The sequence below is a fragment of the Acinonyx jubatus genome, chromosome E2, assembly GCF_027475565.1.
Source record: "Acinonyx jubatus isolate Ajub_Pintada_27869175 chromosome E2, VMU_Ajub_asm_v1.0, whole genome shotgun sequence".
Taxonomy (NCBI): domain Eukaryota; kingdom Metazoa; phylum Chordata; class Mammalia; order Carnivora; family Felidae; genus Acinonyx; species Acinonyx jubatus.
This window is the reverse complement of record NC_069396.1, coordinates 5,035,130-5,060,059: the sequence shown is the minus strand read 5'-3', so window position 1 is coordinate 5,060,059 and position 24,930 is coordinate 5,035,130. Positions and strand designations below refer to the sequence as shown.

Below are 24,930 nucleotides of genomic sequence, written 5' to 3'. Positions count from 1 at the left end.
CTGTCTCAAATAAATAAACATTTAAAAAAAATTTTTTAATACAGAAGAACTTTATTTAGAACTCTGTATGCTTATTAGAATTTTTATTTAAATAATATAGGTTCTTGTTTATATGTTCTTTTTAAATATTAGATATGTTTTATTATGTGAACTTCACACACATAATTACATTTTGTATTTTTGTATTTTATATATTTTAAATATTTTACATATTATATCACATATGTATAAAGTACACATAAGCATTAGCCATAAGCTGAATTAAAATGTCCTCCTATGGGGGCTCCTGGGTGACTCAGTCAAGTAAGCGTCCGACTTCAGCTCAGGTCGTGGTCTCACAGTTTGTGAGTTCGAGCCCCGTGTCAGGCTCTGTGCTGACAGCTCGGAGCCTGGAGCCTGCTTCGGATTCTGCGACTCCCTCTCTCTCTGCCCCTCCCCCTTGGGATCATGCTCTGTCTCTCTTTGTCTCTCAAAAAATAAACATTAAAAAATATTTTTTTAACGTCCTCCTATGTTTCCTTCTAAAACTTCTATTATTTTACCTTTCACATTTTGTGTATGATGTCAGGTAGGTGTGGATATTCATGTTTTCTCCACATGGATATCCAGTATCCAAGGGTCCAGCACCATTATTGAAATGGCCATTAGCTGGAAACTAAATCATGTCCAAACATGAAAGCATGAATAACTGACCACACATGCAGGCTTGGATATACGACAGTGGAGAAATGGTAGAAAACAAAATGTCTGGAGATGTCACTAGTGAGCAAAACATATAAAGGGGGTGACTGGGAGCGAATGTGTCAATCTACTGAGCTGTAAGCCCCCCAGGGGAGGGAAGAGTGTCCCTTTCATTTACTGCTCTATTTCCTGTACCTGGTGACACTTCAGGAATATTTACTAGATAGATAGATAGATAGATAGATAGATAGATAGATAGATAGATATTTACCAAGTAAATATTTTACTAAATAAATATTTCTTGCATTTTTCCATCCTGGGGTGAATCCGAATCCTAGGTAGAAGGAAACCAGATACGTAATACAGCTATACATTCTAATACAGCTATAGGCTAACATCATTTGCCTTGGCAATAAAGGGTCTGTTGTTAGAGCAAACCAGGGATACGCAAGTATGTGAGTGTCAAACGCTCCTAACTGAAAGGACAGCTTTTCCACACCAATGCAGGGAAAGAAGATATCAACATAGATTATCCATTAAAAGCCAGACCCTGATGAGCACAGAGAGTCACAGGGGTTTAAACCATATTCTCCAATTTATTAGTAAGAATTTCATAGGATACAAAACAAAATCCCAAATCATCCCATCCTCACTAACAAATTCTGATTCCTTACTCCATGCCAGGCAATGTGCCAAGGTTCTTAAATATATTATCTTATTTCTAGCAATCACAGTTTCTACCCATTAGGCTATTAGCAAGAGATTAGATTTTACCAATGAGTTCTATCCTTTATGTAAATATAGACTCATAAAATTGTTTGCATGTTAAATTTCTGATGATCTCTCCCTCACACTGTTAACCTCCCAGTAGAAATTTAAGTTTATCAAATATTCTGGGATCTTAGCCGTTAATTTCCCAAAGCCAGGACCCAAATGACGACATCTCGACTTTTCAAGTTCACCATCCATGAAACGTCATGGTTGACAGTTCGTGAACCTGGACTCCAATCGTCAGGCAGGCAAGCTCGCAGATGTCCAGTCCCTTGAAGTCATGCCCTGTCACCTCTTCCCCACCTGTGGCTTTCTACTCTGCTCATTATTATTTCCATCTTTGGGTTAACCTTAATCTAAAACCAGCCACTTGCTCTATGAGGAAGAGCATTTAGTCTTCATGTAAAATAAAACAGAAGGCTCTCTTCCCCCTGGTGATGGATGACCTTTGTGGAAAGTCCAGGCATTCTCTTCCTAAACGTCCGTCACAAAACTCCCCGCATGTCATCAAAGAAAGCAGAATGAAATACTCAGTTCCGAATAGAAGGGAGAGAGCTAATGAGCCTCACTATGTCCCAAGCCAGTCACCCGCATTGATTGCGTAAAAATACATTTTGCATCTGGTATTTGATTTGCCACACAGTTTAACAGAAAAGTGACTTTATCTATTTTTTTTTCCAATTAGGGGAAGTAATGTTACAATCAATAATTCCTCCTGCTCTGGTGTGCTAAATTAATGTCTGTCTGTCTGTTTTTAAATCGCAAAGTGAGCATTGCTATAGAAATATAAAATGGTACTCTTTCATTTTAATCTATTTAATTTTCCATCTTGAATTATATAATGGGGTTAAAACATTGAATAGAATTAATAGAATGAGTATTTAATTAAGCAATAATGAGTTTCTCAATGGATGCTCAAGGAAACTGACTTTGTAGTTTATGCAAGAATCAGATAATGGTCTTAACAAAAACTGTAATAATGGTGTTGAATGTTTTCTATATTTAAAGATTTTTTTTTTTTCTGAATTCTCTCAGGGGTAGACTTAAGCACAATCCAGTTCCTTGACTAGGCTCGGCTTGGCTTTCACGGTAAATTCCAGTGCCTTTCCTTGGCCCCCGAAGCCTTGCATGATCTGAATCTGTCCTTCTCTGAAGTCCAGTGGGACACAGTTCTCTCAGTCTCCCCCACTCCAGACACACCCACCTTCCCTCCCTTCTGCAAATGCGCATGTTCCCCCTGCCACTGGCCTCTGCCCCTGCTGTTCCAGATGCCAGGGCCACTCTCTCTCCTTTCACCCTCCTAACTCCTCCTCTGCTTTCTGTTCTCAGGCAATCCCTCCCTAACGACCCTCCACAGACTGGGTCAGGTACCCACTCCCTCTCACCAGCCCCCTTTCAAGCTACAGGCTCAGTGTTACTTTTTTTCCTAATATTGAACATAGGTTTATTACCAGACATATACCATGTCTGTCTTATTTTGTAGTGTATGCCTAGAATTTAAGACTATATCATGCCTGGCATACATTTGCCAAATATCTGTTGGCTGGATGTCTGTCTGGAAGAGCAATAGATGGCCAAATGGATAGAGAATGATGGACAAATGGATGGGTGGGTGGGTGGGTGGGTGGATGGATGGATGGATGGATGGATGGATGGATGGATGGATAGGTGGGTGGGTGGGTGGATGGATGGATGGATGGATGGATGGATGGATTGGTGGGTGGATGGATGGATGGATGGATGGATGGATGGATGGATGGATTGGTGGGTGGATGGATGGATGGATGGATGGATGGATGGATGGATGGATGGATTGGTGGGTGGATGGATGGATGGATGGATGGATGGATGGATGGATGGATGGATTGGTGGGTGGATGGATGGATGGATGGATGGATGGATGGATGGATGGATAGGTGGGTGGGTGGATGGATGGATGGATGGATGGATGGATGGATGGATGGATTGGTGGGTGGATGGATGGATGGATGGATGGATGGATGGATTGGTGGGTGGATGGATGGATGGATGGATGGATGGATGGATGGATGGATTGGTGGGTGGATGGATGGATGGATGGATTGGTGGGTGGATGGATGGGTAAATGGAGGGGTGGATGGATAGATGGATAGATGGATAAATGGAGGGATGGAGAATGGATGGGTAGATGATGGATGGATGGAAGGAAGATAAATGGATGGATACATGGATGGAGGATGGATGGAGAATAGATGGAAAATGATGGGTGGATGATAGAGGGGTGGATGGATGGTAGGTAAATGTAGCTGTGGACATATTGCTAAATCTAAGGATATATTAGGGCCACAGTACACACTGTGAGAATTCCTGTAATAATACCACCTTATTCCATTTGGAGACATTGGCTCGCACACTAAAAGGGTGTTTTATGCCATCCCCTATGGTATGTGCTCCAGACATTAAAAAAGAAGTGTCATGGGGGAAATCGGCACAGGTTTTTCCCACTTAGACATGGCCTAAATATCAATTTTAAGATCCATCTGTCCATCCATCAGATCTTCATGCATCCAGTACTGTGCTATGTACTGGGGATCAGGGCTGAGTCATCCAACAGTTACTATCGACACGGCATCCTCAAATCATAAGGAAAAAAGAACTTTCAGAGTCAAAGAAAATTTTGGTTTTTTCCCTCACATAAAAAAAAAAATTTAAGCCCACGAAAATCTATTATGGCGGGAGGGACCAACGAAGGTGAAAGTACCTAAGATCGACAAAAGTTGTGATGCCGCCGTGCTAGAGATGTCCTGGAGAACAAAAGAGATCGGTCCATCCCTACCCTTCTGGAACATCAAGCAAGTAGCAGAATCAAGCATCAGTCAACAAGCCAGTCCCTCTTACGGCTCCTGGCTAGCCACATCTCTCATATTTCCTCTGCCCTCGCCTTTGATGCCTATATTTAAGACCTACTGCCTATATTTAAGACCACCGATTCATTCAACAAATGCTTACTGTGTCCCCTCTCTGTACCTGGCATCATGTGAGGGGTCGGGGGGAGACAAGGCAGACCACATAGGGCCTCCAGCCCCCTCAAATCGTGATCTGTCCTAGGTGTTCATCTCAGCAACGTGAACCTCATCTGCTTTGACAAAGCAGCTTCTCACCTCTGTGCTGGATGTAGCAGCATTTCTACAGGATGGATGGTTCCCAGCATCCTCTGGTCTCAGCGCTCCGTGTGCCTGCATAATTGCCCACCTGGGGTCCTAAGGTGCCAGTGTCAGAAAAGACACAAGGACAGGTTATGAGCTGAGGTCTGATGTGATCAGTAGGGACAGAGAACCGGTCATCGGGCTCTGGACCCCAGCAGGGGTGAAGGACGGACCTAAGTGATGCGGGTCTTGAGTAATAGAACTTGTTAAAAGCAGCGTTTACAGGAATCCACGAGACGCGGACTTGACCTTTGGTTCACTGAATGACTCTGGGCTTCCCTTGCTTCTCTGTGCCTATTTCTTCACCCATATCTGAACGTTCTTGACCTTGGACTCTATCATGCTTCTCTCAACCCAAATTGCATACTAAAATTATCTGGACAGGGGCAGCTGGGTGGCTCAGTCGGTTAAGCATCTGCCTCTTGGTTTTAGCTCAGGTCATGATCTCATGATTCATGAGATCTCATAACCCCACAGCAGGTTATGTACTGACAGCATGGAGCCTGCTTGGGATTCTCTCTCTCTCTCTCTCTCTGTCTCTCTCTCTCTCTTTCTCTCTCTCTAAGTAGATAAATAAACTTAAAAAAAAAAAAAAAAAAAAAAAAAGAATGATCTGGACAGGTTAAGAAAGTACAGAATCTCAGACTTTACCCCAAACCCACTGAATTGGAATAGAGCCTGGTTAGTTAAAAACAAAACAAAACGCCCCTGAAAAGATTCTAATGTGCAAACAGCTGAAAACCATCTATCTAGGCTTACGCTTAGGAATTCCATGATTTTTGTGAGAAGGAGGGAAAGATAGAAGGAAGAGCCTCCTTAGACAGAAATCAGGTCAACTTCCTTGTCTCCCGGAGCCGTATCCATGTGACAGCGTCTTCCAGACCTCCCTGCTCTGGCCACTTTCCATCCTGCCATCATGTTCCAAGAATTTCCCATTGTCCCTTTCAGAGAAAAGGAAACAGCCCACCCGGGTTTGCTGAGGTGTGGTAGACAAATTAGTTCGCGTCCCCGCCCCATCCCCCCCCAAGGCATCAAGATTAAGGCTTATGATTAATGATTTGCAAGTCAATTAATCAGCCACCGCTTCTGAAACCTCATCTCTCAAATTACTTTTCTCTGAACACAAGGGCTTTCTGACACTGTCTCACTGTCTCTAGATTCACTTGGCTACTAATTGAAATTCCAAGATATTTCTTCTTGTTGTCAGCTTATTGGTATTACTTGTCTGTAAAATATTTGCAAACAGATTACTATTCACGTGTAGTGTGTCAGAGGTAAGCACCAAAACAATACTTTATGCTTCCAGCTCGAAGGAATGTGCTAATGATAGCTCGTGAAATTCTCTCTCTCTGGGAAAGCTGATTTTTCATTTATTGATTTATTTCCACCACACCTACTTGCAACAAGTATGTGAGATGTATTACAATAAAAACACAGGTACAACAAGGCTTCAAACAACTGATTTATAAGTTTCCGTAGAAAACGTTTGGTTTTGTTTTGTTTTGTTTAAGTCATGGGGAAGGAGTGGGACTTTCTTCCTTCGAGGAGATGGTGCGGTTGAGCAGAGGCTGTGGAGTCCGACACGGGGGGGGGGGGGGGGCCTCCAGTTCTAGTCCCTCCACACGCCAGGGAAACACACACTGGCTCCCCGGTTACCTTGGTTACCTTGTGGTTTGGGGTAGATGACGCTGCAAGAGCAGAGGCAGACAGAATTGCATGAAGGCTCAACCTCCATAGACGTCTGTCTCTCCTTCAACAACAGCTCCCAGGACGGTGTTCTTCTCCTTGTGGGGACTCAGGACCCACGCTCCTCCCCCCGTAGCCGTACCCTGCCCTGGGGTCCTGTGGTTGCCTGGGTTCCGATAGAGGGCAGGAGAGAGGCACAGAGAAGAGACCGCTGCCCCCAGCTGGCAAACGTCACATCTGGCCACATCCAGTAGGGGAGAAGGCAGTCTCGTGGCCTCACCTAAGTACAAGGAAGGCAGAGGGAGGGAGCGGACCATCTGCCAGCTCAGCACAGCTCCGTGACCTGCCTGCATTATTGTTTACTGTGAAATGAGGTGATGCGGGTAACGTACCCACTACCGGGCCCACGGTACGAGCCCCGCAAAGGGTCTTTGCTGTTCTTTCCAAAGAGTGACAGTAACCATCTGCTCTGTTTGCAGTTTCAAGCCACCGTCGAGGAAGGAGCCGTGGGGGTTATCGTCAACCTGACAGTGGAAGACAAGGACGACCCCACCACGGGCGCATGGAGGGCTGTCTACACCATCATCAACGGAAACCCTGGGCAGAGCTTCGAAATCCACACCAACCCTCAGACCAACGAGGGCATGCTGTCCGTCGTCAAAGTAAGGGCGCTTCCGGGCTCCTTCCCTCCACCAGGCGGAGGGCCTCCCTGCTGGGGAAGGTCAAGGAGAAGTCAGCCCTGCTCTCCTCCTTTTGGAATTGAAAACAGAAAAAGGGGCTCACAGCTTAAGGGTGACCTTGTATCCTCACAGCCACGAAACCAAGCTGTTTTACGGGTTCTAGGAAACTCAAACTTACGTGTAACCTTCAAAAAAATCCCAAACTTAATTTTTAAATGAGATTCTCCACACATCTGATCGTGAATTATCAAAGATATGCAAAAATGGGATATGTGAAGGTTTTTTAAAGATCTGTGATCAAAACTGTGGATCATTACAGGACGCCTGAGTGGCTCGGTTGGTCGAGCGTCCGACTCTTGATTTTGGCTCAGGTCATGATCCCAGGGTCGTGGGATGGAGCCCCGTGCTGAGCGTGGAGCCTGCTTAGAATTCTCTCTCTCTCCCTCTGCCCCTCTCCCTTGCTGGCACATGTGCTCTCGCTCTCTCTCTCTCTCTCTCTCTCTAAAAAAAAAAAAAACAGAGAGAGAGCGAGATCATTACATTTCTTCTTGGTCTTTCCTTAGCACAATCTCAGTTATTCACTTAAAAACAGGAGATAAAGGGTGACAGACCCTTAGCACCTGTGCAAGTGTCCTGGGGCTGCTTTAACAAATGGCCACAAACTTGGTGATGTAGGGCAACACACACTCACATTCTCTTACAGTTCTGGCGGCCGGAGCACTAAAATCAGTTTCACGAGGCTGAAGTTGGCAGGACTGGTTTCTAGTAACACAGGCACGGGCGGAGTTGTTCGGAGATCCTGGCACTGCCCTCCCAGTGCACCCACCCGTGCACTTTCACAAGTCGTGAAAGTCCCAAACTCACGCAGCCTCTGCCTGTGCTCTGCGGCTAGCCTGGGTCTATACAAGCCGTCGGACAATCTTCCGAACCTGCGGCTGGAAGACAGCATTTGGGTGAATATGCATCCCCGTCATAAATCCTGGAACAGCACAGCCGTCCCCGTTCTGTTTGCTGCAGCTGGAGGGACAGAAAATGCAAGAGAACCAGAGTCGCGAAGGCGCGTCCTCCCCTCCACACCTTCCCACACGGGCCCTCGCTGCTGAGTCTGAAACGTTAGCACGCAGAAGCATCGCCAAGGATGCTAGTCCCGACCCAGGTTCCTGGGCCCACACCACACCTGCTGGGTCACCATGTGAGGGAGGGAGGTGTTCACCGAGCCCAGCCTCGCAGATGACCACTGCGGAGGGCGAGTTTCCACCTGCAGATTCCGCGACACCTGGGGCTCCCTCTGGGCCTCAGTTGGACCAGTGAGTGGACTTCCTTTGCTTCAGAATTGGGATGGAGACTCCGCCTCCCTCCGGCTGCCTGCCCCGTGAATTCCTCCAAAGGGCCTTGGACTCTCTCTGCTTCTCAGTCCACCAAGGTCAAAGCCCCCGGGCAGCTTTCTGCAGGCAGGCCTGGCCTTGTTCCCGCCAGTGCACGAGTTAAAAATGCCTTCAGGTCAAGTACCAACATACCAGGCTGATAGCGGCTTAAACACTAAAGAGAATTTAATGATTTCCATAACTAGATGAAGGTAGGCCAATCTAGGATTGACTGGCAGCTCAAGGTGTCAGAGAGCCATCAGGGGGCACAGCAGATGCCTCTGGCTTTTTCCTCATGGTCATAAAATGGCTGCCAAAGTTCCAGGTAGCACATCTTCCTGCTGCTGTGTTCTAAGGCTGGAAGCAAGGAGACAGCCAGGCAAGAAAGAGAGAGAGAGAGAGAACTCTCAAGTGCCACCCCCCCCCCCCCCGCCGCCGCCTTCAGGGAAGAAAATATCTTTTCCACTGGTTGACCAGGCAACTTCCCATGATGTTTCATTGCCCAGATAACATATGCCCACCCTCAGCTGCAGGGAAGGCTCTGCAATCTAAATCTGGCCTTTGGGGCTTCTGCAGGAAGAGATGGGGAGGGGAGCACCAGGGAGGGGGTGGGGGGTGGTCTTTGGGCAACCAGCCATGAGCAGTCCCGCCCTAACAAGTTGGCAGTCCACATACGGAGGAACCAGCAGAAATTTCAGGACTGTGTGGTTCCCAGGGGAATCCTACCTCCCTGAAGGACCAAATCCTAACAGTTCCGGAAAGCAAGAACCTGTCTCCTTGTAAAAGCTTCTGGTCAGGAATGCTCTTAGCTGCTTTGTAAACCTATTCCAAAACTGTCAGAGAGTTACCCTTTTGGCTGAATATAATCCACCCTGTATTTTAAGCCTGTTTTCTCTTTTGTCCTCAGAGGGGAAGGAAACAGCCAGAAAGCCTTGATCCCCAAAGTGATAATAGGCTTAAAAGTCACTGTAAGATCACTTCCAAATCCTCCCTCTATCAGACAACAAACCCCAGGTTCTTTACCTCCCCCCACCCCCCGCACCCCCCCCCCCCCCGCCGTGTGGGATGGCTTTTCCAGCCTTTAAACCCCGCAGGACACTGATCCACACCCACTCTGGACCCTCAATGAAATATTAATTGAATCGAATCTCTGTAACTTTATTGGAAGTGTTTTCAATTTCCTCCCATCCCTGACACAGAGACCCTGCACCAGACAAATCACATTAATGAGGTCACATGCCCGAGACAAAGGAGGGTTTCTTACTCCAGCATGACCCAGGGCAGGGTACGAGAGCAGAGACCCACGTTTTGCCAGCTCCCCAGCGGCCTGGCCCGGGGAACGCGCAAATGGAATCACTACAGCCTAATTCCGCACAGGGCAGGTGGGGTGAGCGAGCAAGGGCACTGCCCTGCAGAAAGGCAGCATGCGACTCACTGCCCCTCTGCCCTGCCTCCGTGGCACTGTTCCCGTCTCCACCCCTCGAAGGCCAGTGTTCTGCCCAGGGCATGTCGGCCTGGGGACGTACTTGGAGACGGGCTGGCGAGCAGGGCCTCCCATCTTTTTCTTCGTGGCCATCTTACCAGCTTCTTCTTACCCTGGCGGCTCCAGACCAAGGTCTGTGGGAAACACACCGCAGCTCCCTAGCCTCTCCCAGGGTCCCTTGCTCCAGTGCTTACCAGGCCAAGATTCCGGGAAGGGCAGGGACAAGCGTGCAGTAGCCCACGGGCCCAATGGTGACCGAGCACCAGGGCCAGACCTTGACCTGCACCCCTCTGTACTGGGGAGCGAAGGTGTCCCTTGCACACCTATGAAGCTGCGTTCCATCCCAGTGTGAATAAATCGGCCCAGAGTAGAGCAGAGGACCAGGTCCCCGTCAGCATCACACTTGGTACAAACAGCGGTTTATTATTGGCTCCGATTTTCTCGTCAGGCTTCCGGGGCCAAAACATCCCTCTGTGCCACTTATGTGCTGTGTGACTTTAACTGAGTTATTCAACCTCTCTGAGTCTGTTCCCTCATCTACAAAATGGGAATAAAAACACCCACTATCACGAGGTAAAGTGAGGCTTGGGTGAGGTGATGCACACAGGGCACTCCAGGCACAGGCAGGTGCACAGTAAGGGATAAATAATGTCACGGCAAATAGGGACGCGTGGGGGTAAAGATCAAATATATATATTATGAGGGTCAGAGGGCTCTAGGTGCCCCACTGTTATGGGTCAAATTATGCCCCCAAAGAAGAGCTATTTTGGAGTCCTAATCCTCAGACCCTGTGAAGGTGGCCTTCTCTGGAAGCAGTCACTGCAGATGTGATTAGCGAAGATGAGGTCATGGTCGAGTGGTGGTGGGGGGGGGGGGTGCCCTAGGCCAGCATGACCGTGTTCCTGTAAGAAGTCGGCCATGTGAGGGCAGATACACCCAGGGGAGAAGGCCGTGCGATAGCAGAGGCAGAGAAAGGGAGCAGCACAGGGACGAGGCAGGCTCCCCTAGAGCTTTCCGAGCGAGCATGGCCCTGCTCGCATTGGACTCTGCACTCCTGGTCTCCAGAACTGGGAGACAGTGGATTTCTGTCGTCTTAAGCCACCCAGTCCTTTGGTACGGCCGCCCTGGGAAACTGAGGCACCCACCAGACTCCCTTACGAAGTCGCGGCTGCCACTCCAGAGCCTCGAGTGCTGGCAGATCACCGTCCTAGCCTCTGCTGCCCAGCAGAACTGCCCTTACCAAAAGGGGAGCCCCCCCCCAGCCAGGAAGGTTAGGCCCTGCCAGCTGGAGAGAGCCTGCCGCCTGGGCCTGCTCTCAGGGGCAGGGGGGTGCAAACGACCAGCCCCTGCCTTGAGATGGGGCTGACCTACTGGTGCAGTGAAAGCACCAGGACCCCCGTGGCACTGGGCTGGAGCTGGGCTTCAGCGGGGACCACGTCCTGGCTCGTTCCCTCTCTTCTGAGAAGGTACGCCAGTCCATCATACTCAGAACCCCTGCCTCAGGCTCTGCTTCCAGACTCAGCTGGAGTCTCGGGGAACCCAAATAGAGATAGCTCTCTCTCTCTCTCTCTCACACACACACACACACACACACACACACATCTCTGACAGAAACATACATGCACATCTAACATAAATACATCGAATATGTAAATCCATGTGTATACATGGTTAATGCTAAAGGCACCCATATACTTATCCAACATGAATACACACACATAGAGAAACACACACTCCAGCCGTACTGTTCAAAGGCCGTGCGTAAATAATCCAGGCCACCTCCACCGGAGATTCCGATCTTCCCTCCCGCCTGGTCTGCCCCACTCCATCCTGCTGCAGGTGGCTCGGGGGGCCCTCAAACCCAGGCCCAGATTCTGCTGTGAGGAGCCCTCCGAAGCTAACAAACCAAAGACACCCCCGCCTGGTGACGTTTTCATCGTGGTGGAAAATTCTGTCGGGCTAGATTTCGGATTTCACACATGTCCGTGTGCTAGTTAACTTGACCTCCAGAAGCAAGCTGTGCTGCCAGGAGCCAGAGCTGGTGTGAGAGAAGCCCTCTGGCCCTGAGGTGCACCCCCCTCGGTCTGCCCTGCACTGGGGTGGGGAAAGGAGGCTCCCGGAGACAGAGCTCCTCCCGTCAGCCCTGCTCAGAGCGCCGAGTGCAGGGTGGTCCCGACCCAGCGCGCCAAAGTCTTCCCCCTCTTCGGTGTCCTAGTTGGGATGAATGACTTGTGTTCCCAGCATGGCGATCCCCTGGCCCCTGTTGGAAATGGACTTCCCTGAGGTTGCGTATTTAGCGCGTCACGCGGGATGGACAGAAGTTAGAAAGGGACGGAGCGGTGAAGTATTCTTGTGTTACCCGGATGGGACCAAATAACGCCTGGGTAGCTCCTAGGTGCCAAGAGCTTTGTATCTGTTAACTCGGAAGGTCCCTCTGGGAGTTGTTACAGGTGGGGGGGGGGGGGGCTGGGGGGGTTGGGGGGGTTGGGGGCGTCCTGCCCCGTTACAATCAGGAAGCACTCCTGCGTCAGCACGTCAGCCTTTCCTCTGCGTGTGCGTGTGCGCGCCCGTGTGCGCGTGCGTGCACTTCTGCGCGTGTGGGGAGCACTGTGTGCGTGTTGGCTGCGATCGTTACGGAAGGTTACCACAAGTCAGTCCAGCTCACCCAGCGGGTTTCAATCCCAGCTCTCGCCCCTGTGGGGCTCTGCCCCCACTTCCCGTGGCCCTTACAACCTGGGAGGTCATTTGCTTCCTTCTAGTCGAGTGTGAATCAACTCCGTGCACCCGCTTTGGTCCTGTCCTCACAGCAGGAGTATCCATATGTCAGGGGTCTGAGGAGTTGGCTACTCATTCTCCCACGAAACATTAGGGAAATAACTTGAAATAAATAACGTGCCCTCATCAGACCTAAACGTCTCCCCACGCACCCCCAGGGACAGGAAATGTCACTCCTACATCATCTAGTGGTTTGGGAAGGGAGTGGCCAAGTGACTGTCATCTGGCACATTCTGTGATGGGCAGGACCACCTTATGAATAGTGTCTACAGTGGGGCTTCTTTGACATGATCTGATTTCCTCTGCACAGCAGCTGGGAGAGGCGGGTACTACCAGACCCCTTTGCAAACTCACCTCGGTGGACCCCATCTCAGTGACCCTGGGGCCAGAACAGTCCACCATCATGTTGGACGGTCCCTGGCATGGCCGTGTGTCTGGTCATCACTGCCTCCGCCCAGTATGTGGCCACTGAGCCCCCAAGTCATGGTGACAATTGAAAATCCCCCCCCACCCCACACACACACACACATTTTCAAATGCCCTCAGGTGGGGAAGGGCCCAGAGGCTTAACCCCACGTGTTTCCAATCCTCTCCAGCCCTTTTCCCTACGAGTCGCCGTCCCGGGAAGCGTGCCTGTGCCAGAGAGCTGTAGAGACCCCAGCCTCAGACCTTGCGGCGAGTGAGAGGGAAACGGTGCAAATGGGACTTGGGGACTTTTCCATTCTATCTCCCATGGTAACAGAGGCAGGGCTGCCCCGAAGCTGGCAAAGCTTAGGCTTGAGTCGTTCATGCCCCCAACCCCCTCCGAGTGGCGGCGTCTTGTGGCTACAGGTCACAGGTAGGAAGCCTTTTAGTGTCAGCGTGGCCAGGGCGTCGCCTAAAGAGATCGCAACGGGGGACCCCAGGTCTCTGGGGCTCACGTAATGTGTTGTCATTTATTTCTTCATCTAAAAAAAAACAAACAAACACCTTCCATCCCGATTCTTGTATCTGTGTGCTTCGTATTCCTTTTCTTAAGGGGGACCCCAAATTGCATGAAGGTTGGCCCACAAATCCTGGACCCGTCCCTAAACATCCACCCCGGCCCGTGGGATGTCAGAGTGCTTGGTGCAAAGGCGCCTGCCCTTGTAGCAGATTCACATGCTCAGCCTCCTCCCCCTGCTTTCCAGCCTCTGGACTACGAGATCTCCGCCTTTCACACCCTGCTGATCAAAGTGGAAAACGAGGACCCGCTCGTACCCGACGTCTCCTATGGCCCCAGCTCCACGGCCACCGTCCACATCACTGTCCTGGATGTCAACGAGGGTCCGGTTTTCTACCCGGACCCCATGATGGTGACCAGGCAGGAGAACATCTCTGTGGGCAGCGTGCTCCTGACCGTGAATGCCACGGACCCAGATTCCCTGCAACATCAAACCATCAGGTGGGTGAGCGGCTCCCTAACCGGAGGGCGGAGGCAGGCAGGAGTTGCGTTTCTTTTCCGGATGCAGGCCTGGCTGTCCGGAGCAAACTAGCCTTACGGTAAATTTGTTAGTGATCTGGGCGAGTGGGAGGCACAGGGCACGCTGAAGAGCTCCTGGCCGATCGTGTCAGGACCAGGCTGACTCTCCAGGGATGCTGCCTCCACACCTGACGGCGGGGAGGAGGGTGGCCTCCGGGCAGTGTTGCCAAATGGCCAGAGGGGTCTGCCAGTGCCAAGCAGAGGCTCTGAAAAAAAGAAAAAGGAGCCACCACGTCTGGCCCCCCCTGCCTCTCAGACACTCGACCCATCGTCTCGCCACCATGACTTTGGAAGTCAGCACTGGCTGACTCCACACACAGATAAGGGTATTGCGAATTCAGAGAGGTTCAGTACCTAGCCCGAGGCTGCCCAGCCTAGTAGCAGAGGAATCAGACTAGAAACAGGACGGTCTGCAAAGTCCGTGCTCTCTGCTCAGTGCCGTGGACTCGGAAGCGTCAGAGCGGGGGGAGCAGACATTGCCGGTACTTAGAAAGGGAACGTTCGGGTTAGGTTTCCGACAGATAAATGGCAAGCCAAACAAACAACAACAAAAAATCGTCTTCAAAATTTCCGTCTTCGTTTCTTGAGCTCTGTCCGCTGCTTAGAAAGAAGGTGTTGTCGTGACAAGATTTAATTAAATGATCGTTACTTAGGGTACTAGGCTTGACCGGCTGCTCTCGTTGGTACCGTGTTTCGCGGCAAGCTGAAATCGACATGCAGGTCCAGACGCCCGCTCGTCTCCGCACAAGAAAGGTATTAATCTTTCTTTTCCAAAATCTAATCTTCTTCTCGTAGGAGGAACAGAGAATCAAGTACTAGATGCACTTCTAATAAACACGCGTCGTATTTTCCTGATTTGAAACACCTGGAAACGCGTCCGGGTCTCCACACAGCCACTTTACCGCGGAGCGAGCTGGCAGACGAGCGGCTCGCGTTAGTTTCCAATCCCAAAAGGGGATTTATTTTCACAACAAAACTTTCTGAAATGCCAGATGAACTAGATAAAGGTGCGAACTGTACCAAATCCTATAATAACGTGACTCTGAAATCGCCCTCTTTTTTCTCTCTCTTTCTCCTTTTCCTGCTGGGTACCTGGCAGAGGAAAGATGCAATTTAAATATCAAAGAGGAAGCTTTCCTTAAGTCCTTAGGTGGGGAAGCAGGCCAATGTACAAATTTAGGATGTCTTTAGGGAAGCTTTCCTGTCACTGTGTATTTCTACAGCAGGAGCAGAAGAGGGGACTCTGTGTGGGGGAGAGAGCGAACTTCCACGGGCTTGATGTTCCTGAACCCAGGGCTCTGCCCTTGCTGCGTGACTTGGGATGTTGCCAGTCTTGAAAGTGGTAACTTGGTGGGGTTGGGGGGACAGATGCGGTGACAGAGAGCTGGGCCTGTCCAGGTTCTTTGTTTGAGACCAGCTCTGGCTGACTTAGGCAAAAGGAGGAATCTGCTGGTGGAGGGCTTATTGAACATGTTTAGAACGAGGCCCGAGGGGCACCTGGGTGGCTCAGTCGTTAAGCATCCTACCTCGGCTCAGGTCATGATCTCGCGGTTCGTGGGTTCGAGCCCCACCATGGGGCTCTGTGCGGAACAGCTTGGAGCCTGGCACCTGCTTCGGATTCTGTGTCTCCCTCTCTCTCTGCCCCTCCCCCACGAGTACTCTGTCTCTGTCTCTGTCACACAAATAATTAACATTAAAAAAAAAAAAAAAACAGGCCCGAGATAGCACAGGAACTCGGGCATTGCAGAGTCTCTAGGGGATGGGAAATGATGGGTTGGCACAGCCCGACCTCACAGGGAGAATGAACCACCTCCCGCCATTTCCCACGGCCTGTGCCCCTCACCCGCAGGGGCTCACGGGCCGGGGGACAGGGGGATGTTGCCTGAGCTGCAGTCAGGAGCCTCCCGACTCAGGGCGCCTGACGGTCCACGGAGATGATGCTCTCACTTGTGGGCGGCTGACGGGGAGGGAGGAAGGAGGTCCCATCCTGTGGATGGAACGTGGAACTGGGAAGGTGGGCCAGACCCCAGAGAGCAGGTCCAGCAGATTGAGGGAGGGACGGGATTCTGGTCTGCAGAGGGAGGGGGTACTGGCAAGAGCCAAGCCCCAGAGACGTATCAAGACCAGGGTACGAGCCACTGGAACAGGGTACAGGCGTCCCCCGTTCTACCACGGGCGGGACGTCAGTGGAGAAAGCCGTGTGTTGATCACTGGAGGGGAGGCTCGAGGGAAAACGCACAAGTTTGGAACGCTCTGAAGAGCTTCGTGTTTCTACCGTCCGTCACTACAGATATGACCCATGTCATGAGTTGCCAGGACCGTCCTCGGAGTGGCCTAGCCCAAGGCGGCCTCAATTGATGGGGACGCGGGGACTCAGCATGAGAACGCAGGTGCTCAGAGCATGTCCTTTTTGCATCTTTTGGCTCTGCTGTCCCCTGCGGTCGGCCACATCCTCAGCCACGTCTGTAAGGAGACGAGCAGTGCCGGTCCTCGGCCCCAGCGGCATGCTTCCCAATCGAAAGTTCAAGCCCAGGGCCAGGCTTGGGTCTCACAGAGCCCAGTTGGACACACGGCCCATCTCTGAGCCCCACAGAACAGCAGGGGGGTAGAGTGTCCCCACCGTGGGCCCCAGGTCCCATCACGACCACCAAAGGAGTTCAGGGGGCTCTTCCCAGGAGATGAGAACGGATGCTGTGTCATCAGGACCCACAGAGTCACTGTGACCAAGTCCAACTTTTGAGTCCCCTCAGGAAATACCACTGAGGTGTCTCTCTGTGGCTGGTTTGCCTAAGAGTTCTAGCATTTACAAATTGAGCTGAGCAGTGTCTGGAGAAACCCCTCTTCCAGCCTTGAAGCAAAGTAAATGTGTGTGTGTGTGTGTGTGTGTGTGTGTGTGTGTGTGTGTGTGTCTCACACGCTTCTCTCTCTGGCCAGACTCCCCACACACATCCCTTCCTGCTGGGGCCACACAGTGGCCCAGAAGTGCCCCCCGTTTCTCAGCCTGGCACTGACCGGGCCCCCCTGCTGCTGGTTCTGAGCTCATCCAAGGCACGGACAGCCGTGTCGCTGACAGGTTGAGCCATTGTCACAGGAGCCTTTTGGGAGAAGAGGTCTGTTAATTACTTGCCGCCCTTGATCCAACACACTGAGAAGCGCTGTCCCTGAGGGGCTGTGTGTGCAGGGGGTGAGGAGGGCGGCAGGGTGGGGCCAGCCAGGCTGGGACCCAGGTCTCTGACGACCCGCGCTTGGCTGCCCAAAATTCTGCAAAAGGCACGGTGACCTTGTGAGCGGTCCTGTTATTGTTGTCTTAGTGATGCTTTGGGGAGCAGGCATGGGAAGAGGGAGGGAACCCTTCATCTCAAGGAGCGCTCTGAGTTCAGATGACAGAGGTGCACATAAGATGCTGTCCCAGCCGTCCTGCCCCGGAGGGTGTCCATCCCGTCAGAACCACTGCCTTGAGTTCTGCCACCATGCAGCTCGTGGCAGGTGCCCCTGTCTGTGTGTGTGACTCTGTGTGTGTCCGTGTAGCTTTCTCTCTGTGTCCCTCTCTGTTTGTGCCTGCCTCCCTTGGTATATCCTTTGCTCTGTCTGTCCCTTCCTCGTCTCCCTCTCTGTGTCTCTGCCTCCCTCTCCCTGGCACCCACCCCATCACTGCCTCTCTGTCTCTCTCATCCGCTCCCCGCTGTCTGGTGTTCTGCCCCGTCCCCTTCCTCCCCTCTCTCCTCCTCCCCCTCCTCCCTCCCCCTCCTCCTCCTTTCTCTGCCTCTCCCCGCCACCACTTGGTGAATCTCTATCAATATTGCATTCCCAGATGCTCTGTGACCCCGCCCCAAAAACCCTACTTTCGTCTCAAGTGACTCACCAGGAACTGGGAGCCTTGACAGGCACATGGCCTCTTCCCTGAGGGCAGGCTCCCTTGCCCTCAAAGCAGGACACCTCCTCCCCACCCCCAACCCCCACAGAACTTAGGAACTTCTAACTAATTCCCGTCCTGGCTGGCATCCTGTCTCCCATGATGCAAGGCGTGTCTTGTCTCGGCCCCACGTTGGCAATGCTGGCCCCCCGCTAGGGACGCTTTCATCACACCAGGGAACAGTAAAGTCTGTGAAAGGCGCCTTGATCTCTGAGAAGCCGGCAACGCTAAAGACAGGAGGTGTCCAGGCATCAGAGTGAATACTCTCACTAAAAAGCCCGAGTTATCAAGACTTGTTAAAAAGCCCGTCGCATTGCGCTCTTAGCCAAATCAAAATGGACATCAGTGGGCTGGTGACAGATGAAATTCTTCTTTTTAATGACTTGTATCTTCTTATCCTTATTATAAAGTTAAGATAGTTCATGGAGGAGACTTTTGAAAAGGCAGTTAAGAATAAGGAAGATGATAAAGAATCCGTAATAGCTCCTATAATACCCTCTTAACAACTTGGGTATAGCTCCCTCAGTCACGTGTGAGGGGGCTTCCGCTTTTATTACCGGAATTGGCTCTCATCACCCATCCTGTTCTGGAACCTTCTGTGCCTCCTTCCCAGTATATGGCGAAGAGCTTTTCCATGTCAAGACACAGCCATTATTATTAATTGCTTGATAGTATTGTCTTATTCTATTACATGGATGTTCTCATTTATTCATTCATCTCCTTGTTACTGGATATTTAGAGTGTTTCCAGTTGCATGCAATCATTTTTCTAAAAAGGTCAGTGGCCATGCTTATAGCTAAATTGTCTAATGCATCATTAATTTCCTGAAGAATTTTTCGAAAGTTCTTCGAGCCAAAGGATGCGTATTGTTAATGCCTTTTGTCATCTAAAAACTTCTTTGTTTTTTATACCAAAATTTATATTGTCCCTTATGATTTGAATCGATGTCATGATTAGAAAGCTCCTCTGCTCCCAGGTCGTGTCGATACTGACGTGTTCTGAAACAGAGCCCCTCTCTCCCCACCACCCCGGCCCCCTCCAGACAATGCTCCTGCCTTCTGGGGGAACCCTGTCTCCACGTCCGTGAGACAGGAGCCAGACATTTCTCCGTGACATTTTGGGGTCTGTAATGAGGAGCAGGCTTGTGCAACGGAAACTATTGGCTAATTACTGTCAGAAGGAGCAGCTCAATGATGATTATGCTAATATGGGAATGACTGCCCGACATTCTCCAGCAGCGACGTGAATAGCAGGGACTAACCCCGGCATCCTGTCTGTTGATTTCGCTGCTCTGGGGACGCAACCAGCAGCCCGATCCTCTCGAAGGGCTTGAGAGGACTTATTTCACTGTGTTGCATAATCAAGGGATTTCTGCTGAGGCGACCAAGTAGCAATTCCAATTCTGAACATCTTTCATACAGGGCTCATCCTGTCCAGGGGCTGCGGTAAACCACTCTGCAGCAGGGACTTTTGCCTACACGCTGAATATATGAGATGTGTGCGGAGGAGAAACGTTGTCCCCAAGGATGTGAAATGACCTATCACTGCTCAACATGTGTTTGGAAAGGATCATTCATCCAGGGAGCTCTGTGAGGGTGTGTTGAGCGGCACCGTATCTGTGAGGATTAAGTCTCGCTGAAGACAATAGGAAAATTCAAAATGACAGTGGCTCAGAGAAGATAGAAGTCTATTTTCTCTTTCTCACCTAAGTCCAGAGTAGCCATGGCAGTGTGCAGGGTGTGGATGGCAGTTCCTCAAAGGTGTCAGGGGCCCAGGATCCTTCCTGCTCACCATTCAACCATCTCCAGGTTGGCGTCCCCTTCCTCGTGGACTGTGAGGGTTGCTAGTGCACCAGCTTTCGCATCTGCATTCCAGACAGTGAGATGGGAGAAAGGGAAAGAAGGGAGTCTCCTGTCTTTGAAGGAGATTTCCTGGAAGTCAGCCCCATTTCTGTTTAAATCTCAATGGCCAAGATTAGTCACGTGACCACACCTAAGTGCAAGGGACACGAGGACAGGGGGTCATTTAGCTGGAAAGAACACAGCTTTGGAGACTGGGATTCTTTAGGAAGGAAGAAAAGAAGTGTGGATAGCATGAGGTAACTGACATTTCTACCGCGAGAATCTTTGAATATTGAAACTTTCTACATAATAAAAAAAAAAAACACAGGATAAACTGAATTATTTTTAAATTTCTTTTGTAATGTTTACTTTTGAGAGAGAGACAGAGCATGAGTGGGGGAGGAGTCGAGAGGGAGGGAGACACAGAACCCGAAGCAGGCTCTGGGCTCTGAGCTGTCAGCACAGAACCCACCGTGGGGCTCCAACTCACGAACCATGAGATCGTGACCTGAGCTGAAGTCGGACGCTTAACCCACTGAGCTACCCAGGCGCCCTCAGGGTAAACTTTAAAAGTTATCACGTGCCACGATACTCGATTTTTACACAATCGACATAATAGATAAGCGTGTTGTGAAAAACAACAGTTTGATAAAAGCACAAGGATTAAAGCTAGTCTTTCGTTCGTTCGTTTATTCATTCACTGAGTTTGCTTAACGGTATTCATTAAGAGCCCAGTGGGGCCCTGACGCTTCTAGCTGTCATGTGTTCACTCGTGCAAGAAACGGTCTCTGCCTACAGCCTCTGGGGAACTTGCAGTCGTGAGAGCAAGAGCATGTCCTCCCTGGGAAAGAAGGAAGGGGGCAGGAGGGCAAGGAAGGCAGAAGATAAATGGTTTCCTGGGGAAGCAAGAACCAGCAGTCCTTAGCTGGGGAGAAAGAGCTTCCGAGCATCACTGTGGTCTCGCTTGTCAACAGATTCCTGAATTCCCCAGAAAGCCCGCTACCCCCCTGCCTCCGTCTCCTGGGAATTGGGTGCCAGCCCCAACTGGCAGAGATGTCCACCATCCACCCCCCTGCCCCCTGAGACACGTGCTTGGGAACGATGGTACCGGGACTAAAACGCCTAGCGTTGTTCTCTAAAAGTTCACCCAAAGCACCGCCACCAAAGCCATTTAGTTCCTACAACCCTGTAAATGAGACCTTTCTCATCTCCCTTGTTGCTGATAGGGAAAGCGGAGCCTCTGAGCCCCGCTCTGTGGGAGGAGAGCGGGCAGAGGTGTGCGGAGGCCTGCTGAGAGCCCCGGGGGGCTTTGCTGGCACCCACTGAGCCCAGAGAGGCGGCCCTGACCTCGCGACTGCACTCCCCGGGCTCTCTAGACCTTCAGCACCATCTTTCTCGCGCTTTACTGTCATCCCCGCCCTAATCCCCCAACGTCTCAGTACCATTACGGAATTAAGCACTGCAGGCCCAGCACCTGGACCTTCAGATTCTCCAGGGACCTGCCAAGGTGCCAGGGACCTGAACATCTAGCCTGTTGTCTCCACGATTTGAAAAGAAGACAACAACGCTGAAATTAACAAATACCGAGTGCCGAGAGCATCGTGACAACCTTTTCAAATTTACGATCAGCGAACCCATCTTTACCTTTGCAGGCCGTCTGTAGAGCCCCCTCGCAGGAATGTCTGAGCGTGCACTAGAGAAACCATAGGGGATTGTAGATGAGACTATTCCCGGTCGCCAAATAAGGCCAAAAGCAAAAGCAGAAACGTCGTTTCAAATGTTCTACAGGAAGAAAATGTATTTGCAGGGTGGGTACATTCCAGGGTATTTGGTAAGACTTGGGCTGAGGCCACCACAGGCAGAGAAGATTCTTCGAGGCTGGAGATTTTTGAGACGGTCGCCGCCCGGCCAGGGCCAGGCAGATGGGCGAGCTCGGTAAACAGGCACAGATTGGTGGCAGCCGGATTGCAGCTGTCTGTGCATAAACATGTTTGTGCGTAAGCAGGCGTCATTTATCGGTATTATTATTATTGTTATTCACTTTCCGATATCGACGAATGCCCACCACCCATGACAGCATCTGCACGTGGCCTTGTTTTATTATTTTTTTTAATTTTTTTTCAATGTTTTTTATTTATTTTTGGGACAGAGAGAGACAGAGCATGAACGGGGGAGGGGCAGAGAGAGAGGGAGACACAGAATCGGAAACAGGCTCCAGGCTCCGAGCCATCCGCCCAGAGCCTGACGCGGGGCTCGAACTCACGGACCGCGAGATCGTGACCTGGCTGAACTCGGACGCTTAACCGACTGCGCCACCCAGGTGCCCCCAAAAAAAAAACAGATTTCAAAGCCAGATTTAAGAGTTTCATTTGGGGTGACTCCCACCTGTTAAATTTTAATCAGAAGTTAAAGGCTAAATAATAACAATTCTACCTGGGGAAATTAACCAAAGAGCCTCCCTCTACTAAAATATATTATTAACGCTTCATCTTAATTAAATGTGGCTACTGACCTCGATAGCAGGATTTGGAGTGAGGTCCTTTCTGTTTTGTTTTGTTTAATGAATGATTCTTTTCTTGAGTCAACAAACACAGAGCTTGAAATGTAAATGAATTGTTTACAGTGGCGCCTTTGTAGTTTTTAATTAAAGGGTTGTTCTTCCATTGGAAGTTTATGGTGGCAATACATTTTATTGCCTACTCCGCTGTAGAGTTTTTAATTATTTATGTAAATGTATTAGCACAGCTGACTCTTATTTTCAGTGGTCAGATTTTGTGTTATGAAGATGCCAATGGAAAACAAGGTCTAATAAATTAAACAACCGAAGTTTTAAAGATTTAACATCTTCCACGGCTAAAAATAGAATTCTGGCTTTTATCATGATCCAGGGGTGGAAGGTTTTCATTATTAACCTCAATTAGAGGCACTCGATTCAGTTGACATGAAAAGAGCTGACCATTTGGATAAACAATGGAAAAGTCATTTTACAATCCAGCCGCCTTTTTAACATCCGTCTACACGGGTTGTTCTAAATCTGCCACGGGCCAGACTTTCATTACTGAAAGCATGGTTTTGAATTGGTTATATTTGAATATAATTATGACGGTCATCCTTGCCTGCCTGAGAAATTAATTCTCATAGCCAACATACAAAATATTGACAAACGCTAATATGGTTTCTTGCCCACTGTTTTCTAAGCTGTTAAATCTGCTTAGCTGGGTGTTTTGTTGTTGTTGTTGTTTTCATTTTAATAAAGGCGTTTGCAATAGACCAGCGTTGCTGCAGACGCTCCCCGTATCATATTGATTGAGAAAGCCATACGTCTCAGGATGGCAAGAGAAGTCAGCCGGATGGACGGGAGCAGGCTTATTTTATGAGTGCACTCTGTCAATCACCAACACCAGGCAGCCCCCGAACACATCTAGGGGGGGTCTCGTGAAGGGCTCATCACGACCTTAGTACTAACGCAGGTAAATAACCGTAGACAGCGAGCCACGTAGCTAATTCAAGAAGCGTGTTTCAACAGCAGCTCCCAGTTTGCATTTTCAAGTGATGAGGCTCTAAACTGTCGTCCTCCCACATAGTTTAATTCAGGGGGTTCCTTGTGTATCCTAACAGCGAGTTTCAGGAGAAGATCACACCTCGTAGAGCCGGCTCGGAACAGCCTCGCGTGCCTGTGCGGAGTGGGGCCTCTGGATCTGGACTAGGGTTGGGCTGGGATAAGCCACCTCGTCAATCGTTGAATCATTCATTCATTCCACAGGTGTCTGACGAGCACTTACGACACGTCAGCCCTTTTCTAGGCACTGGGGACACAGCAGCAACACAAACAGTTAAAAAGATGTGTCGTCATGAAGATTATAGGCCAGTGGCAGAGGGGGAGAGGAAGCAAACAGGAAAACAAATGAGCAAAATGAATAGCATAGTAGTGGGCAGTCCGTGCAAAGAAAGAAAAAAGGCAGAGAAAGAAGTGAAGGTCTGAAAGTCTAGATTCCAGGGAAGGACTCGCCGATGAACTGAAGGAAACAGGGGTGAGCCGTGCACGTATCTGCGGAAGAGTGGTCCAAGCCAGGGGCAGGGGGGACAACAAGTGCAAAGGCCCTGAGGCAGGATGTGCGGAGGTATGAGATACAGGGGGTGAGGTATCACTGGGTCTGGTGCCGAGTGGGTGAGGTGGGGAGAGGAGATCAGAGGTGCACAGGGGTAAAGCTTTTACTCTGAATAAGACAGGAAGTTAAGCCATGGTGGTTTTAGAGAGCAGTAAGTGGGGAGGGGTGGTGGGAAAGGGAGACGGCAAAGACCAGTGGGGAGGGTCCTGCAATGAGCCAGGTAGGTGAGAGGTGGCACGGCTTTGGACTTCGCGTTGGCGGTATGTGCCGTGAGAAGCAGGCCTTACTGAATGTGTCTGGAAGGTGATGGCAGTCGGGATGTGCGGACCAACCACGTGTGTGAGAGAGAGACACACACACACACACACACACACACACACACACACACACACACACACAGATGCCCAGGTTTTTGTCCTAAGCAACTGGAAGATGGGGTGGATGGTTATGAAGCAGACAGGCTCACTAGGGAAGGGACTCGGAGGAGGTGTCAGAAACTCAGTTTTTTTGTTTGTTTACCGTTCATCTATTTTTGAGAGAGAGAGACAGAGAGAGAGAGAGAGAGAGAGAGAGAGAGAGAATGCGTGGGGGAGGGGCAGAGAGAGAGGGAGACAGAACCTGAAGCAGGCTCCAGGCTCTGAGCTGTCAGCACAGAGCCTGACACGGCGCCCGAAATCCCGAACCGTGAGATCGTGACCTGAGCCGAAGTCGGACACGTAACCGACTGAGCCACCCAGGCGCCCCAGGAACTCGGTTTTGATGGTACTGAGTTTAAGGCAGAGACAGGGAGCAGGGATGGACAGCAGGCAGGGTCTGGGCTAGACAGAAAAGTCTGGGTGTCATGCACGTCCACATGAAATTTAAACGCCCGAGTCTTTGAGATTCCCCCAGAGGTGAGGAGGCCCAGGGGTGGCCCTGCCTGGCATGTTCTACATGAGGCC

The 24,930-nt window shown here is 50.4% G+C and overlaps 1 protein-coding gene across 1 annotated transcript in view; it reads left to right on the top strand.

Annotated features, from left to right (window-relative positions):
- The window catches only part of CDH13 (cadherin 13), a 1,023,179-nt gene that overhangs the window by 915,105 nt on the left and 83,144 nt on the right, over positions 1-24,930 (top strand). The window contains exons 9-10 of the mRNA XM_015083822.3: positions 6,803-6,985; positions 13,795-14,048. Coding sequence (XP_014939308.2) covers positions 6,803-6,985; positions 13,795-14,048 — 437 coding nt within the window. The remainder of the gene's footprint in view (positions 1-6,802; positions 6,986-13,794; positions 14,049-24,930) is intronic.